Source organism: Suillus paluster (assembly GCF_016628075.1).
Source record: "Suillus paluster strain FC165 chromosome Unknown EDB91scaffold_69, whole genome shotgun sequence".
Classification (NCBI taxonomy): domain Eukaryota; kingdom Fungi; phylum Basidiomycota; class Agaricomycetes; order Boletales; family Suillaceae; genus Suillus; species Suillus paluster.
Window position 1 is genome coordinate 125,889 of NW_024537629.1, and position 15,194 is coordinate 141,082.

At 47.7% G+C, this 15,194-nt stretch overlaps 5 protein-coding genes across 5 annotated transcripts; 2 read left to right on the forward strand and 3 right to left on the reverse strand.

Moving 5' to 3' along the window:
• The first annotated feature begins 588 nt into the window (after window positions 1-588).
• On the forward strand, window positions 589-2,227 carry EDB91DRAFT_749501 (uncharacterized protein). Its single transcript, XM_041328269.1, has 7 exons — window positions 589-857; window positions 914-1,026; window positions 1,078-1,227; window positions 1,281-1,359; window positions 1,416-1,541; window positions 1,593-1,786; window positions 1,835-2,227. Exons 1-7 carry the CDS (start codon window positions 797-799, stop codon window positions 1,970-1,972), a joined length of 861 nt encoding a protein of 286 aa, XP_041173137.1. The 5' UTR covers window positions 589-796; the 3' UTR covers window positions 1,973-2,227.
• A 263-nt stretch (window positions 2,228-2,490) lies between these two features.
• Window positions 2,491-3,772, reverse strand: EDB91DRAFT_1059294 (uncharacterized protein; the record flags this gene model as incomplete). The annotated part of the gene is made up of 7 exons (XM_041314232.1): window positions 2,491-2,736; window positions 2,786-2,976; window positions 3,028-3,156; window positions 3,209-3,287; window positions 3,337-3,492; window positions 3,544-3,656; window positions 3,712-3,772. 7 exons carry the CDS (start codon window positions 3,770-3,772, stop codon window positions 2,491-2,493), a joined length of 975 nt encoding a protein of 324 aa, XP_041173138.1.
• An 864-nt stretch (window positions 3,773-4,636) lies between these two features.
• On the reverse strand, window positions 4,637-5,663 carry EDB91DRAFT_749640 (uncharacterized protein). The gene is made up of 3 exons (XM_041328271.1): window positions 5,419-5,663; window positions 5,141-5,365; window positions 4,637-5,090 (listed from the first exon to the last, which is right to left on the reverse strand). Exons 2-3 carry the CDS (start codon window positions 5,300-5,302, stop codon window positions 4,701-4,703), a joined length of 552 nt encoding a protein of 183 aa, XP_041173139.1. The 5' UTR covers window positions 5,303-5,365; window positions 5,419-5,663; the 3' UTR covers window positions 4,637-4,700.
• EDB91DRAFT_749637 (uncharacterized protein) lies at window positions 5,415-6,038 on the reverse strand. The gene has a single exon (XM_041328270.1). It carries the CDS (start codon window positions 5,825-5,827, stop codon window positions 5,450-5,452), a length of 378 nt encoding a protein of 125 aa, XP_041173140.1. The 5' UTR covers window positions 5,828-6,038; the 3' UTR covers window positions 5,415-5,449.
• A 116-nt stretch (window positions 6,039-6,154) lies between these two features.
• Window positions 6,155-7,326, forward strand: EDB91DRAFT_1059331 (uncharacterized protein; the record flags this gene model as incomplete). Its single annotated transcript, XM_041314235.1, has 6 exons — window positions 6,155-6,343; window positions 6,404-6,438; window positions 6,494-6,515; window positions 6,566-6,590; window positions 6,640-7,111; window positions 7,164-7,326. 6 exons carry the CDS (start codon window positions 6,155-6,157, stop codon window positions 7,324-7,326), a joined length of 906 nt encoding a protein of 301 aa, XP_041173141.1.
• Window positions 7,327-15,194: the final 7,868 nt, after the last annotated feature.

Sequence of the window (15,194 nt, forward strand, 5' to 3'; positions counted from 1 at the left end):
ATACGATGTGCCATCATTGAGTGAGACTTATGGGAAGGGTCCGGCTAGGACTCACCCTCGATGCCCTCAGGGCACATCACGCAGGTTTCAAGCCTTGAGGAAATCCACATCCACAAGATATAGGCGTATCTTGATCTTCTCGAGCGTGTCCACCTGTGCCATTGTGCGAGGTTGTTGTCTAAGTCCAAGAGCCCTCCTTCGAGGTTTTAAAGTTTAAACGTGTACGTGGCTTCTACAGCATGGAACAAATGACTCACGGCTGCATGGATTCAGGAGATTACTTGGCATACTATTTATCCTTTTACCATCGTCACGTACTTGAATAATCAGAGCCGATCAGCGCCCCAGGCTCCTAGCGCCAGCTACGAGGCACTTAACTACATATATCTACTACAGATCAGCTACTGGAGAGCATGCTGGGCACATTTTCAAGTCGTCCATATATATAACTAACTCCATCAAACGGTTACCGACGAAGAAGGGCTAAACCAGACCACCTTGGGAACAATTGGACAGCAGTAACTTAAGTAAGTAATTTCATCCAGCCTTACTATACTAACCTTACGATATGTACTAATAGGAGTCTCTGGATGGATTGCAGCACGGACGCCCATCATGAATGCGCCATGCAGGCCTAACACAGCTAGCTTCGCACTGCGACTCGGACACATATATAGTTTACATCTTATTTACTACAAGATGACTGCCTGCGCTTCAAGGACCAACCCAGAAACTTCATTGGTGTGACTCTCCTGTTCGAAAGTGGCCCAGTTGGTCCAGTGGCACTACCACAATCATGGGCATCCCTTTGGTCAAAGCTGCCTTCTTACGTTTGTTTCTCGAGACTTTGTTTTACGGTGCGTTACCGACTACTGGAACAGGCTATGGTGTCGAATTTCACTATCTCAAATAGGCGTGTTCTTCACTTTGTACTGGTTAGCGCTGCTTATCCTACTCAAGAAAACTGGCATTCAACGGCAACTTCTTATCCCAGTGGCAACCTTGCTGCTCTGCATTGCAACAGCCGTGAGTGTAATTAAACCTCTTGGGAATAAGCTCAAACACGTTCACTTTTAGCATCTAATCATCAATTTTGTTCGAGGGTTAGAGGCATTCGTATTCCAGGTGGATACGATTGATGCCTACTACTTCAACCTTGCTTCGCCATTGGATGTCGCATCGAAGACACTTTACGTGACGCAAACCATTCTCGCGGATAGTCTACTTGTGAGTTTCTCTACTTCACATGTTCGCTCTCCCGTCTGAGCTGAGGGCATTAGGTTTGGCGATGTTATATGGTCAACAGCAGAAGCGTCTTAGTTGCTATTCCTGGTTGTATCGTGCTGTCAGCCAGTGTAGGTGAGTATTTCGAAAGGTAGTATTCGACCAACGTCTTATCCCATGACATTTTGTAGCTACTGCATGCTATGCTGTTTGGTCCATCTCTCGGACGTCTCCACAGACCAACTTTTCCACCGCTGGTTCTGGGTGTATCACCACTTTCTATATATTAACCATGCTTATCAGCGTTATCTGTACCAGTATGTCTGTCGCACCTGATCTGCAGGTCACTGATGACCAGAACGATGCAGTTTTAATTGCCTGGCGTATCCATCGTACCCGCCATTTCATGCCAGGAGGCCTTGGCGCTCTTTTACCCATTTTCATCGTCGTCATTGAGAGCGGCGTTTTATATGCTACGAGTGTCCTTGCACTCCTTATAACATTCGCCCGCCGATCCAGTGGTGGCGAATCCATTATGCTGGACATTATCACTCCTATCGTGGTGAGTCACATTGGCGTGGACATAAACTGTCGTAAGACTTTTCTTCAGGGGATCACATTCTGCCTCATCGTTCTGCAAGTGCATTTCCACGTAGGTGGCAGTCCCCCCACAGAACAGCATGTTGACCCAGGAGACATTATCGAGGGCGAGGCGTTCAGGACGTTCGCTTCAGCATTGGACCAATGACTTTGCATGCTGTAACGAAGGAGACAGAGATCATTCAGTCTGACATGACGGGCGGAAAGAATGGTGAACCAGTCTCGGAAGGTATCTTTCAATTGTAAATAGGTTACGTTCAATTCTATGCAGCTTTTCCGTCTGGCGGCAGCGAGATAGCTCGCCGATCTTGTTTTCCGAGGACGAGACAGATAATAGGCTCACTATCGAACATCATTGTACCAGGCTACGTCTCCCGATATTTACATTACACACATACGACTGGCTCGCTGAAGTCGTTTATCGCATTTTGGAACAAGCTACGAGATCTACAAATACATTGTGACATTACCATGATAAACCTGGCACCACGGTGACCAGTATAACAACTTGAACTCGCCTGTAAATCCTCTTCCACAAGACGAGGGATTCGTTCCGCACTTTCAAGTTTATTAGTGGGACCCGACTACAACGAACTGACTGCCATCCATTCCAGTTGCCATTCAAAGAAAGCTATTGCATCTACGGGAAACCCGAAGATGATCCATTCACAATTGAAAGATATCCCCCGAGACCCGTTGGTCATTCTTTCTTCCCATGGAGTCAGGCTGACCGATCTGCGTCTCCTCCGTGATCTGCACAGTCATTGGTTCAAGGCTGGAGCCCACGTCCAGGACACCTCGCCCTCTAAAGAGGTTGGTGATAATGTTGCTTGTTTCAGCAGATTGTTCGGTGGTGGAGCTGCTTCCTACGTGGAAATGCACTTGCAGGATGATGAGGCAGAATGTGATCCCCTGAAGAAAAATCTTATGAGGGGTTTTTGTGCAAGCTAATTCAACTCACCACAGTAGGAGGGATAAAGGCCAGCACGACGTATTCGCCATTGGATGGGATCAAGTATGTTACAAGGATTGCAACGACACTCGTGGTATATAAAGCACCGCTCTCAATGATGACGATGAAAACGGGTAAAAAAGGACCAAGGCCATCCGGCATGAAACGGCGAGTACGATAGATGCGCCAGGCAATCAAAGCTGCAATACTCTAGTCGTCAGAATCCTGTAGGTCAGGTGCAATAGACGTACTGGTACAAGTGACACTGACAGACATGCTCAATACATAGATTGTGGTGATGCACGCAGAAGCAATAGCGGTGGAAAAGTTGACCTGCGGACCAACCCGAGAAATGTCCCAGACAACATAGTACGCAATGGCTGCAAATCGTGGGCTAAGACGATAATCAGATAATACCTCCAGAGATCTCACCCCCAATGGCTAACAGCACGATACAACCAGGAATGGCAATGAAGAGGCTTCTGCTGTAGAGCATACAACATCGCCAAATCTAATGCCCTACTCAGAAGAGAGCGACCGTGTCAAGTGGAGAAACTCACAAGTACACCATCAGCAAGAATGGTTTGTATGACGTAAAGTGACATCGATGCGATATTCAGCGGCGAAGCAAGGTTGGAATAATAGGCATTTGCACCAATCGTATCCGCATGGAATACGAATGCCTCTAACCCTCGAACAAAATCGACGATTAGACGCTGAAAGTGATCGTGTTAAGCTATTCCCCCAAGAGGGCTGATTACACTCACGCCCGTTGCGATGCAGAGCAGCAAGGTTCCCGCTGGGATAAGGACTCGCCGTTGAATGACAGTTTTCTTGAATAGGATGAACAGCGTGAACCAGTACAAAGCAAAGAACACGCCTGTTTGTGGTAGTGAAAATCGACCTCGTAGCTATTCTACCAGTGGGTAACGCACCGTAAAACAAGGTCTCGAGAAATAAACCTAAGAATTCAGCCTTGACCAAAGGTATGTCCATAATTACGGTCGATTATTATCGACCGAACAGCTGAGCCAGTCTCAGACGAGAGAGATAAGCCAATGACTTTCTGGATGGGTGAAGCGCAAGGTTGTGGTCACCTTGTGAATAAGATGAAGCCAGTGGCTGAGGGAGTAGGTTAGAGTTGTCGGGAACAATACTTAGGAGAGTCAGTAGGCCATATTAAAGCAATTATCGTCGATCATCGATCATGTCAAAAACAAAGCCCAGTCTGAGCGACAAGTCCCCGAGGAGGGCTTTGTTTTGATAATCGGCCCGGGAGATCACCCAGCCAAGGACTGTGGGCGTGAATATTTTTTCGGAGGCGGAATGTCTGCTTTGGTGATCGTGAAGCACAAAGACGCGAGAGGCAAAACCTTCAATCTAGATCTCGATTTGGAATAGCATCACCAACTTAGACATTCCGATTCCGCAAATTTACACACAGTGTGACCGTCGATCATTCAAAACAAAAGCACTCCTGAGTCCTCTACTATATACGGAATTCTAATGGGCGCTTGCGCTACCAGTCCACTGTCCTCCTGCACCTTGTATCATTCTCACGCGTCGCCTGCCAGCAGCCTCTCGCACCTTTCTGCTACCCTTCTGCACATCCAGTCACCCTCCCGAACCTCCCGTTCACCTTCCTGCACTTCCCGTTCGCACCTTCCGCACCTCCCACCACCTTCTGCATCTCCCGCTACCTCAGCTGTCAATATCCCACACCTGCTGCCATCATCACGCACCTGCCATCATAAGTATAGTGATTTGTCTGTAAGCCAATTATTGGCTTGCTTCTAATCAAGCTGATGTATTCATTGATAAACGCGTCTAACCGCGACATCTGAGAGCTGCACTATCTAGATAGTCAAGTTCATCCTGCAGATAGACGGATCTTCAGGAGGCAACACAGCTTCAGTGGAAGCATTCACATCAGTCTGCCCTCACCGCCCTCGACGATTAGGAGACTGATTAGAGGAGATGCGTAATCATCCACTAGGCTAGATGACTGCGTTACCGGCGGTTCGTCCTCTTGACCGGCGCCTTGATGGTATCGATATCGAGAGACGGATGCTACGAAGGTTGATGACTTCGGCGTTGACACCCTCCTTACCAAGAAGTCGGAAGCCTCTATACTGTGAGTGACCATTTTACTGTGTGCGACAATCGTGAAATCGGTTCCTTCGCGCTCGACCTTGGCCTTGCTGGTAGGAAGGACAAAGTTGTCTGACATGGCTTCTGAAGACATCGGGAAGGTGACACCGTACATCATCTCATTCTCGAGAAATATCACTGGGTTGAGACCCCGGATGGCTGCCTGTACTGAAATCCTTAGACATGATGACATCAGGCCGAGGGCAATATAACCTTGAGCAGACCCTTGCAATCCTCGGCACTCCAAGGGCTGACAACCTTCAGACCAAGGACTGAGCCATACCAAGCAGTAACACTAGTGGCTGCACTGCTAAGGCCTTGACGAGGCACGTTTCCACCAGACATAAAGTCAGTCTTTCCAGCGGCGAAACCCATCTCAGTGATGGGAGTGTCAACAATGCGCTTCTCACCGAATTTGTCCAGAAGGCCTTTGGTAATCTAGACGTGACGAACTTAAGTCAAAAACACGACGAGCATGAGGATCGAATAACCTTGTATGCACCGTTGTGTCGAGCTACCTCTTCACCAAGGATGAAAACTCATCACGTAGGAGTTCTTCCTCCATGACAATATTGAGTGCATCACGGATCGAATACTTTCAAAATAAAATGTTTGGTGAGACCCCCGTGCGGTCCTTACTAGGTTCTCACTGTAGGTCGCATACCCGAGGGCCAGGGCAACAGCTGTTATAAGTGGTAATGAACGTGCACAGCCATTGACGATTGCGGGAGTAACGCGAGAGAAAGCAGCACGGGCGCAAGTCCTTGTGTATTTGGAAAAGAGGGGAAGCGGAGGAGCAAAATGGTATGAAATTGAGACAACTTTACACCAGCATACTAGTCTTCCCGAGGCAGACCAACTTGATAGAATGAAGATAAGTAGTCCGAGTCGTCTACACATTCAAGTGAACCGATGAACAATGAACATTGAGCGGGGTGGTCACCTGAAGTCTGAAGTCAACCCCTCCATCCAATTTAGCCCAGCAACTGGGCTGCTGTTGTAGTACCAGCTCTAGATCTCTCCAAAATTGTCTATTCCGTGATAATGAAATCTGCTGTTGTTGCATGGAATTTAGGAGGAAGTTCTTCGATTGAAGGGTTTGTTAGTACTGTGCGATAATGTTAAGCTTTCAACCGCAGTACAATTTAAACTTAGTCACTGACTCACGACCAACTCACGACACCACGCTGAGTGCAACTTCCAACGAGAACAGACAACGACCCAGGCATGCCTTCTCATAGAGATCACGAGCGCCGTCCGCGTCATAACCAGTCGCATTCCAGAGAGAGAAGAGACCGCTCGCCCACCCCAGAAAGTGACAACGACCTTCCACAAGGCGTCTCTCCCATATCAGAGTCCGACTACTTTTTGAAAAACACAGAATTTAGAATATGGCTAAAGGAGGAGAAACATAAGGTCTGTTCTACGCTAGGATTTGATGACCAAAGACAAAATGCTAAGGTGTCGATCTGGTAGTACTTTGATGAGCTCTCGAGTGAGAAAGCTAGGAGGTGAGTCTCGCTATCAAGATGTTTTTGGTGCAAGGTTGCTCAAGAGCAATGGCAGTTACTTCCGCAAGTTTGTAAAGGTAAGATTGTGCATGAACTACCCGACTGTGAGCTGAGTGCGCGATCCAAGGCATGGAACAGAGCAAAACTACCAAGTGAGCTTTCTTCTGTATCTCACAGCGACCAATCCTGACCGACGTTCAGAGTCGCTATACTCTGATGCCAACTCCCACATATCCTCAGCAGCCAATCAAACAGCATACAAATGGTCCTTCGCATCCAAAGGCGAAGGTGTAGATGCAAGAACTCTGAAAGCTGTTCGAGAAGAAGTTGATTTTGCGACCTACCGGCGTGCTACTAGCTCATCCAATACTGGGGAAAGCAGAAGTCGCGTACTGGGCCCAACCCTCCCTTCAGCGTCGGATCGGGTCCTTGCCCGAGAAGCTGCATCGGAGTATCAAGCAACGGAACATAACATGAAGCGTAAACGAGATCGCGCAGAAGCGAAAGAACGCATTGAGGACATGGTGGGGCCGAAAGAGGTCGGTAAGGAGGGTATGATGGAGAAGAAGCGCGCCCGGAGAGAGGATGACCGTGCGTTTAGGGAGAAAGGTGACGACGGCTTTGAAGCAGATGAGTCAACCCTCCTTGGTGGTGGGGACAGTTTCAGGGACCAGTAAGTTTTGGGTTCTCATTGTTTACTTTTATTGACTTTGACATCGTAATAGCATCGCTCGACGAGATGCAGCACGGAAACGATTCGAGGAGAAGCGTGCCTCAGGGAAAGAAGACAAAACTGCTGCTGTACGCGATCGCGCTGCAGCCTTGCGAGAGAAGGACAAGGCTACAATGGACATGTTTCAACAGCTGGCAAAGCAGAGATTTGGTTAGTCACGATCCTCGTACGTTGCTTCATAAATCGGTGAGTATTTTACAATGTGTTGCTACAAAATGTAAGAACGAAGCGGTTGGTTCTGGGGAGGCAATTCGCGTGAGCGCTTTACTTGAGTCTCTTCAGCTCCGCTTGTAATGCCAAAAGTGCTTCAATCCCTGTTGAGCTAGCAAGTCACCGAAGGCCTCTGGTCAGATGACTGTACACACTTATGGTCAAGGATTGATTGTGTTCCGTTCTTGTATTTATCACTGCAAGACTTCATGGACCGCGTACAGAAACACCGAGGTATGGACCTTCCTCTCAGTGTTCGTGCAATCACCATCATTCTCCCAGGAATACCACAAGGAGTCGACGCATATTCTTTGTGCAGAGTCTTGCCGAACGTCGCTGTTGACTTGAACTCTATGGTACGCTGCCGCGCACACTGGGCCAAAACCACCACTTCTATTGAACACTATTTGCGCCATCCAACGCAACTGATGTTGAAAACACGCGTGTCTGCGCCGCAACTCTACACCAGATATTCACAAACGGGGGATTCTTTGTATTGCTCTAACTATTTTTTGATTAGTGCCTCGCGCTCGAGTTTCACTGAATCATAAATCGTTTTTGTTCAGGCCTACAATATCACGCCACAACTTTCAACGACCTTCGAGGTCCCCTGCGAGTGGCGCACACACTTCAGCGTGCTGTATCTTTGAAGTTCACACGGCATGTTCAGCTCTGCATAGCACTCTGCATTGTGCGAAACCATCCTCAAGTGTACACGTAGTATTTCCTCTGCAAATAACATAAAAAGTCTACTCCGATCGGTTGTGCGCAATACACAACCGTCCGAAGGCCAACGGATAAGGAACATCTATCGTCTATGGTCTGTATAGGGGAGACGAGAATATAATCGACGAGTCACTCATTTACCCCATGATGCTATCCTGAAAGGCAACATGGCCAGTACTATTGCCTTAAAGCACCCATGATCTCCCATGAATGGGGGCCTGTCCCACGCCCTTTCATCTGCATCCAACATTCGAGCCTGTGAGGTACCAGTCTCCGATGTAGACGTCTCGTGCTCGTCATGGGATGTTGCCTACGAAAACCGTCAAAATTTGATGCAGAAAGGAACACGAGGCTTCTGCCTCACCAGCGAAGCACCATCTTGGACATCCTCGATGGCAAAATCAACCTAACAAAGAAACACATCACATCAGCACCTCAGACCTCAACGTCAACGCGAGAACACACGAACCATGGTGGTAGTCTCGGAGTAACACGAGATGGCTCCCTCGAAGCTGGTCTGATTTTATGAGTTCAGTGTGACGTGCACCCCACGTCCAGACGGGATGCCTTCCATACCAGTCTGGTCATCTGTACCACTCGCGCATCCTCTGGGGCACTACACGTTTCCTCGTTCTAGTTTTCAATGTTGCTTTAAGAAACCTCTCTCGCGTAAGATATGTAAATACTAACGTATGAGGGACTGCCCGATGCTACCATGACAGCTGGTAATCGAGGAGTTGAGGGATGGCAGGACAAAGCCCATGTCTATCAGACGTGGAGACAGTCACATCATATATGATCCCATCCACATATCCTCCGCTGACTGCCACGAAGGCACAACGGCGATAACTGTAGGAACCATCACATGTGCCATGTGGTCCCTCCGTTGGTGAGAGGCGATGACTGCTACTATTCGTTTAATTTCGTGCCACGTAGTGCATGGAATCACGATGTGTCTTCCTGATGGGCCCGGGTATGAGTAATACGGCCTTGTGGATTGGATGACTACTGACCTGCACATATGCAATGCAATACATTTGCATATTCCTTTTACACCGCTCGTTCAGGGTGAATCCCAAAGAGACCTGCAGTAACAAAGAGTTGAGTATGAGACTACACGCCCAACTCTCTATTGCTGCAAGTCGTCCCTAGACTCAAGCAGTTACAAGTCTATTAGAAAACAAATCTGCAACACAATTCCTGAGCGAACCAAGGTAACCATTGTGTTAGTGCACGAACCTCACGAGGCGATGTGCAGAATATTTGCAAATGCTGGCTGGCATGAGCTGACCCTCCCGCGGGCCATCGGAAATCCCTAGGGATGGGTGCCATGTTGTCGTGGCCTCAACTTGTCGCCGGCTTAAGCTACAACCGTAAACCTTGTTACACAAAATACTTATCTGATCGGTAGATGGGTCGCAGCGGTACTTCAAGTCTAAGAAAGTGCGACGTGCCAGTACTAGCACCACACATCATGACGGGCTGGACCAAGGCTGGACGATAACTGTTGTACACGATGTTCGCACAATCAAACTGCTGCCTTTGATGACTCTAGACAATCGATCAATGATGCGAGGCACCGCTCGACGTTGTAGAGCGGAGGTGGCTAGCGCGAAACTTTCCGATAGGTCGGCGACTCGGGAAGTGACGGAGCACCATGGGGTGCTCGGTATCAGCCGTAGGCCCGCAGCCTCTTGCCCCGAATGTTAACCGCGATTGTGAAGGAAGCGTACTTATCTTGCCTGAGTTTGTAGTTATGCTGTACGTTGACCCATGACTCCCATCCGTTATAGGGATTTTATCGGTGCATGTTCAACGTTTGGCAAACGTGACTATTTGTCGATCGGAGCGTCATCATTGACCTCCTTGCGAGTCCACAATCCTCTTAAAAATAAGATTGTCAGATAAAGGTTGCCCAATAAGCATAGACCGCTACCCTGTACCCCTCCTGTGTACTTACTGTTTAGTCCGCCGGTAGAATCAGTAGATGTATCGACCTGCACCGTGGCATGCGTCAGTACTGAGTAATTGTGGAACAGCTAGCACATACTCTGAGAAAGTACTGAGGTTTGTCTTAGTAAAAATTACGAGAAGACAACATGATATCAAGTGCCTTACTTACACCTATTTGCATAAAGGATGGCACTGGCGTGAAATTTTCGTTCAATTAGGAAATGTTAGACTTGGTGAAATTTTGCTCGTGTACGCTCATACTACCCTTATATTGTCATCTTCGCAACATGGGATTTCGCAAGATCAGTCGTGATGTGAAACTTGCGGCAATCCGACTCCATGAACGGAACCTTCTAAGCCTTCGTGATATCCTAGATTGCTGCGGATTTTCCAGATGCACTTGGTTTCGGATTTTGAAGCTCTGGCACGAAACCGGCGATGTCGTGGACCGTCAGCCTAACACAGCAATGCGTAGTCGTCTGCGTGCTCTCGATCGTGAAGATATCGATTGCCTGCTTCGCCTTGTAAGGCAGAATCCTGACTATTTTTTGGATGAGCTCATGCACCTCCTCGCGACAAACCAATTCATATCTGTCCATTTCACGACAATCTTCCGCGAGCTCGAACGTGCTGATGTGAGCTACAAGAAACTCAAGCGCATTGCCAAGGAACGCGACGAGACTCTCCGTGCTGCGTTCATCGCACGCATGGCTCAGTATGATCCATCAGAGTTGGGATTTATTGACGAGACGTAGGTCCATGTAGTAGGGATCATTAGTCACAGATTTTAGTTCCACGCTTTCGCTTTTTGGACATGGTCGGAGGTGGTGTAAGGATCTCCATGGGCTGGGACTGCTCAAGCTCGTCATCTTCGCTGTCGTCATCAGAGTCAGGTTCCTCTTCCTCCGAAAGTTCTTTCATTCGAATATCGTCCTCATTGGACCCATTGGAATCAAGGTCACTGTCATGCTCTGGCAGGCTCTTGTGTTTTTTGGAGGCAGGAATAGTTATAAACGGCACGATGATAATGAATTACAGGGGATGTGAGTGTACAATGAGCAAAATTTCACTAAGGTGCAATTTGGACAACGACTCCGGGTTCAAAATTCCTGGTTCAAACCGCACGTGATGACCGCACGTGATGACCTGACTGCGTTAATAATCATCTAATAAAACAAAAGATACTCTATCACCACAATGTCTGATAAATCAAGCAGCGGATCTTTGCACTCCTTATGTTCTCGAGGTACTATAGATGTAACATCGGCTGCTGCATCTGGTGGAATGATCAGGAAGGCTCCTGCAGTGTGGTCAAAGGCGGAGGAAACTAGCCTTCTCGAGTTCCTTCTGGAGGCCCTTCCTTCATCAGGCGATGGAGGCTTCAAGTTGGCCACCTTCAATCAAGCATCTGTGCACCTAAAGACAAAACACCCACATCAAAGGGGTGCAGAAAAGAGTGGTGGAGTTTGCAAGAATAAATGGACAGCGGTATGTTTCCAGTGAACTTTCAGCCGCCAGCAAATCAATGACATATATTTTTATAGTTAAAGAAAGCATACCAAAGTGTCGTTGAAATCAAGTGTATGTCGGGTTTTACTTGGAGTGATGAGCACGGAGTGGGTATCACAGACAGAAAGGATGATGTCTGGGCACGCTTTACAAAGGTAAGTCATTGCAATAGACTGCATGCATGCCCCTCTACTGACAGTGTTTTCAGTCACATCCTCACGCAAAGCCCTTCATGACGAAGGGCTTCGACCACTTCGAGATCATGCAGCAGTTGACGCCAAGCAAGTCGAAAGGCTCGCACGTCTTCCGACCTACCACCGCCACCAATGCCAACACACTATCCTCCATCCCCCCAGCCACAGATAATGCACTTCCAGGGCCGCCACCATCCTCAGTGGACCTGTCACCATCCTCAGTGTACCCGCCACCATCCTCAGTGTACCCGCCACCATCCTCAGTGGACCTTGAGCCACCTATTCCTCCATCTACCTTTCTCGCTCCTTCCACTGAAGGGTCTACCTCTGCCGGTGGCTCGGCATGGACAAGCATAAGCCGCGGAAAGCAAAAACACAGTGTGCTTTCTCCTGCGTCAGTTGCAGGCTCCCAGAAGCGAAGTCGGCCACCATCTGCCACGCTATTGGCACAGCAGGAGGGTACTGAAACGATGAAGAGCCTCGTCGAAGTAGTGCGTGAGATGCAGAAGAATCTTGTGTTAGCCCCAGCGCTGCCGCCAGTGCAGCCACAGCCTTCCACACATGTTGGGAGCGCCATTTCCCTCCTCAATAAATATACAAACCTCACGAGCAAAGAGCGCTTGGGCATTGCCAACTTTCTAGCTGAACACGAGAACCAGGCGATCATTTTCTACTTGTTGGATGAGGTGACGAGGCTTGAGTGGTTGGAAGAGAAGTGAGTGCTTTGCGGTGGTGCACCACAGCAATCAGTTGACTCGCAAGAATATATGATTGTGTCATAGTAAGATCATTTCATGGTACAGAATTCATGTATTACCTACAACTATGGCAATGGGAGTCCTGTCACAAATTCCTAATATGAACCATTTTTCATTTCTCGGTTTTCCTTCGGCTACTTCCAGTACCTGAGCCGGTCACATGACTCCTCGTCATAGATCACCTGTTGCTTCTCCGATTGGCTCCCCAACTCCACGGGCTAGAACAATCTCACTTCCTAAAGAAGAACCGGTCGGAACTTGGGTTTCTGTTTAGTTGCCATCTTACTCATTCGCTTATATATCATGATGTCATACTTACTCATCCGCAGTATCATACAACTCTTTTCTTATTGGCTGATTTCTTTCAGACTCCTATTCAATGTTATGTATAAGAGTAGGCTAGGTAGCGTAAGTACTCCTTAGACTTAACCTCTTCATTTCCTACTATTTGTAGTAGTGACTTAGACGTTCACGCTCAATACCATTCCGTTGATCATCATCCTCTCTGACCGAGTCCTAGTGGTTGTGTTCTCTCCTTCATCATTATTGGTGAACGTGGGTCATAACAAGTCCCCTTCGTGCACGTTCTGCGAGATAATCAGTCCACATTGCTTGTGCAATTCCGTCCCTACGAGCATCTGCTCGTCTGCGCTCAGCAGCATCTGCCGGTCCCTCTGAATGTGCGCCAGGCCCAGATCCAACACCATCATCCTCTGCAAGATCATGCTCGTACTCGAGGGCAAGATCAAATATATCACCATTGGTTCTTTGCATGAAGTTGTGAATAACGCAAAGCACCGCTGGGATCCGGGACTGGATATCCATGGAGTATTCAGGCACGCATATTAAAATGCGCCATTGCCGCTTCATAACGCCGAATATCCATTCAATTATGTTGCGCAGTGCAGCGTGTCGCAAGTTGAACAACTCTTTTGGGTCTTTAAGCCTAGAAAAAAATTAATAGACAGACAGACTAAGAAAAAATGAACTCACGTGAGATTAGCTTGGTGCCATTCCTTCAGGTGGTAGCGCACACCTCGATAAGGCACAAGAAGCGCGTTGCACATACCAAAGCCGGCGTCAGCTAGAAGATACTTGTGTTCGGGCATGTGCAAATCATGAGAGCACGCGTCGTTCCAAAGGGAAGCATCGGCAACTGAGCTGTCCCACCCTGTGAGTGAGTAAATGAAAAAAAAGTCGAGGTCACAGATAAACAGGCAGTTCTGCGACAAGAAGCCTTTCCGGTTGCGCAGGACAACATGGTCTTCAAGCGGCGCAAAAACACGGATATGTCATGAATGTTACCAACTGCATCTAAATTTCGATTATCAAACCCTAAGTCACCTATCCGATAAGATTAGATTAGATAAGATCCATGATAAGATAAGATGGATAACCGATTAATGATCACTATCTTCACATCACATCTATACTACATCGACGTCATCCATCTATATCCGTAACCCTAGACATCCGAAGTCATCACATCCTTAGAAGTCCTACGATTAGGCAACGGGTTACATCATAAGCATCTACACGCCTCTATGATCGAACCATAACCGAGAGTCCTTTACAAGCCATCTCTCGAAGAGTCATCATCCCTTCACATCGCAGACCTTCACTTCCCACACATGACATGTTAAGAGTTACCTCTGTCATTCACCGAACTCCTTACATAAGAACCTGTTGCACAGTCACAGCTAAACCCCTGAACCCCTATCACAGAAGCGCTACTCATAGAGAAGCATGCTCATTACCGAAGACCCTGGAGAAACCCCTAGATCTGATTGTACCCGATACATCTCCAGATCCTATCTCTTATCGAGATCCTTAATCACCGCTCAAGACTTCTTGTCACAGAACTCTCTCACCCTTCTTCATCTCCGCTTACCCTGAATAGAAGCAGTACCCTAAGACCCTGCTTAATCACCGATACCCCTATGAACCCTTTTCCCTTTCCCTGTAGTTGATTGGTTGATAAGACGCCCTATACCCTAGGCGCAATGTTATGATCGTATATAGATATATCACTACCTTTCATACTCAGATATCTCCGCCCCAATAGTAGTATATAGTTTAGGTTGTAGTCAGTAGTACTCCTTAGACTTAACCTCTTCGTTCCTACCCAGTGTAGACTCAGATGTTCACTCTCAATAACATCTCTTGCTCTTATCCTTGACGAGTCCTAGTGGTTGTGTTAGGCCTTTACCATTTGGTGAACGCTGATCATAACAGGATATGGGTGCCGTCAACAGCACCAATACAGTGATTGAAGAATCGGAATCGTGGGTCAGTGTGAATTGCCGCGGAAAGTGGGGTGTTGTGATCCAGGAAGCGGACATTCGAGGTGTAGAAGGGAGCCGATGAAAAGAACATGAGCATGCGTTTAAAATATCTGCAAAAATCAGCACACTATTAGTTATATCAAAATGTAGGCATACTTACCTTGTAACTGTGTCAGGAGAGCGCTGGAATCTTTCTCCAATGTGGCGAGACGAGAGTCCAGTAACACAGGTGTACAAAAAGATACCGAGTTGCTCTGACATGGTTACCCCATTCTGGGACTGGATGAAGCCGTGTTGGTTAAGAACCGCTAACAACTCATCAAAAATTTGAAGGTTGATGCCGAAGTTGTGTCTGATCCTGTCTGGGTGACCACTGATCAGTTCATAT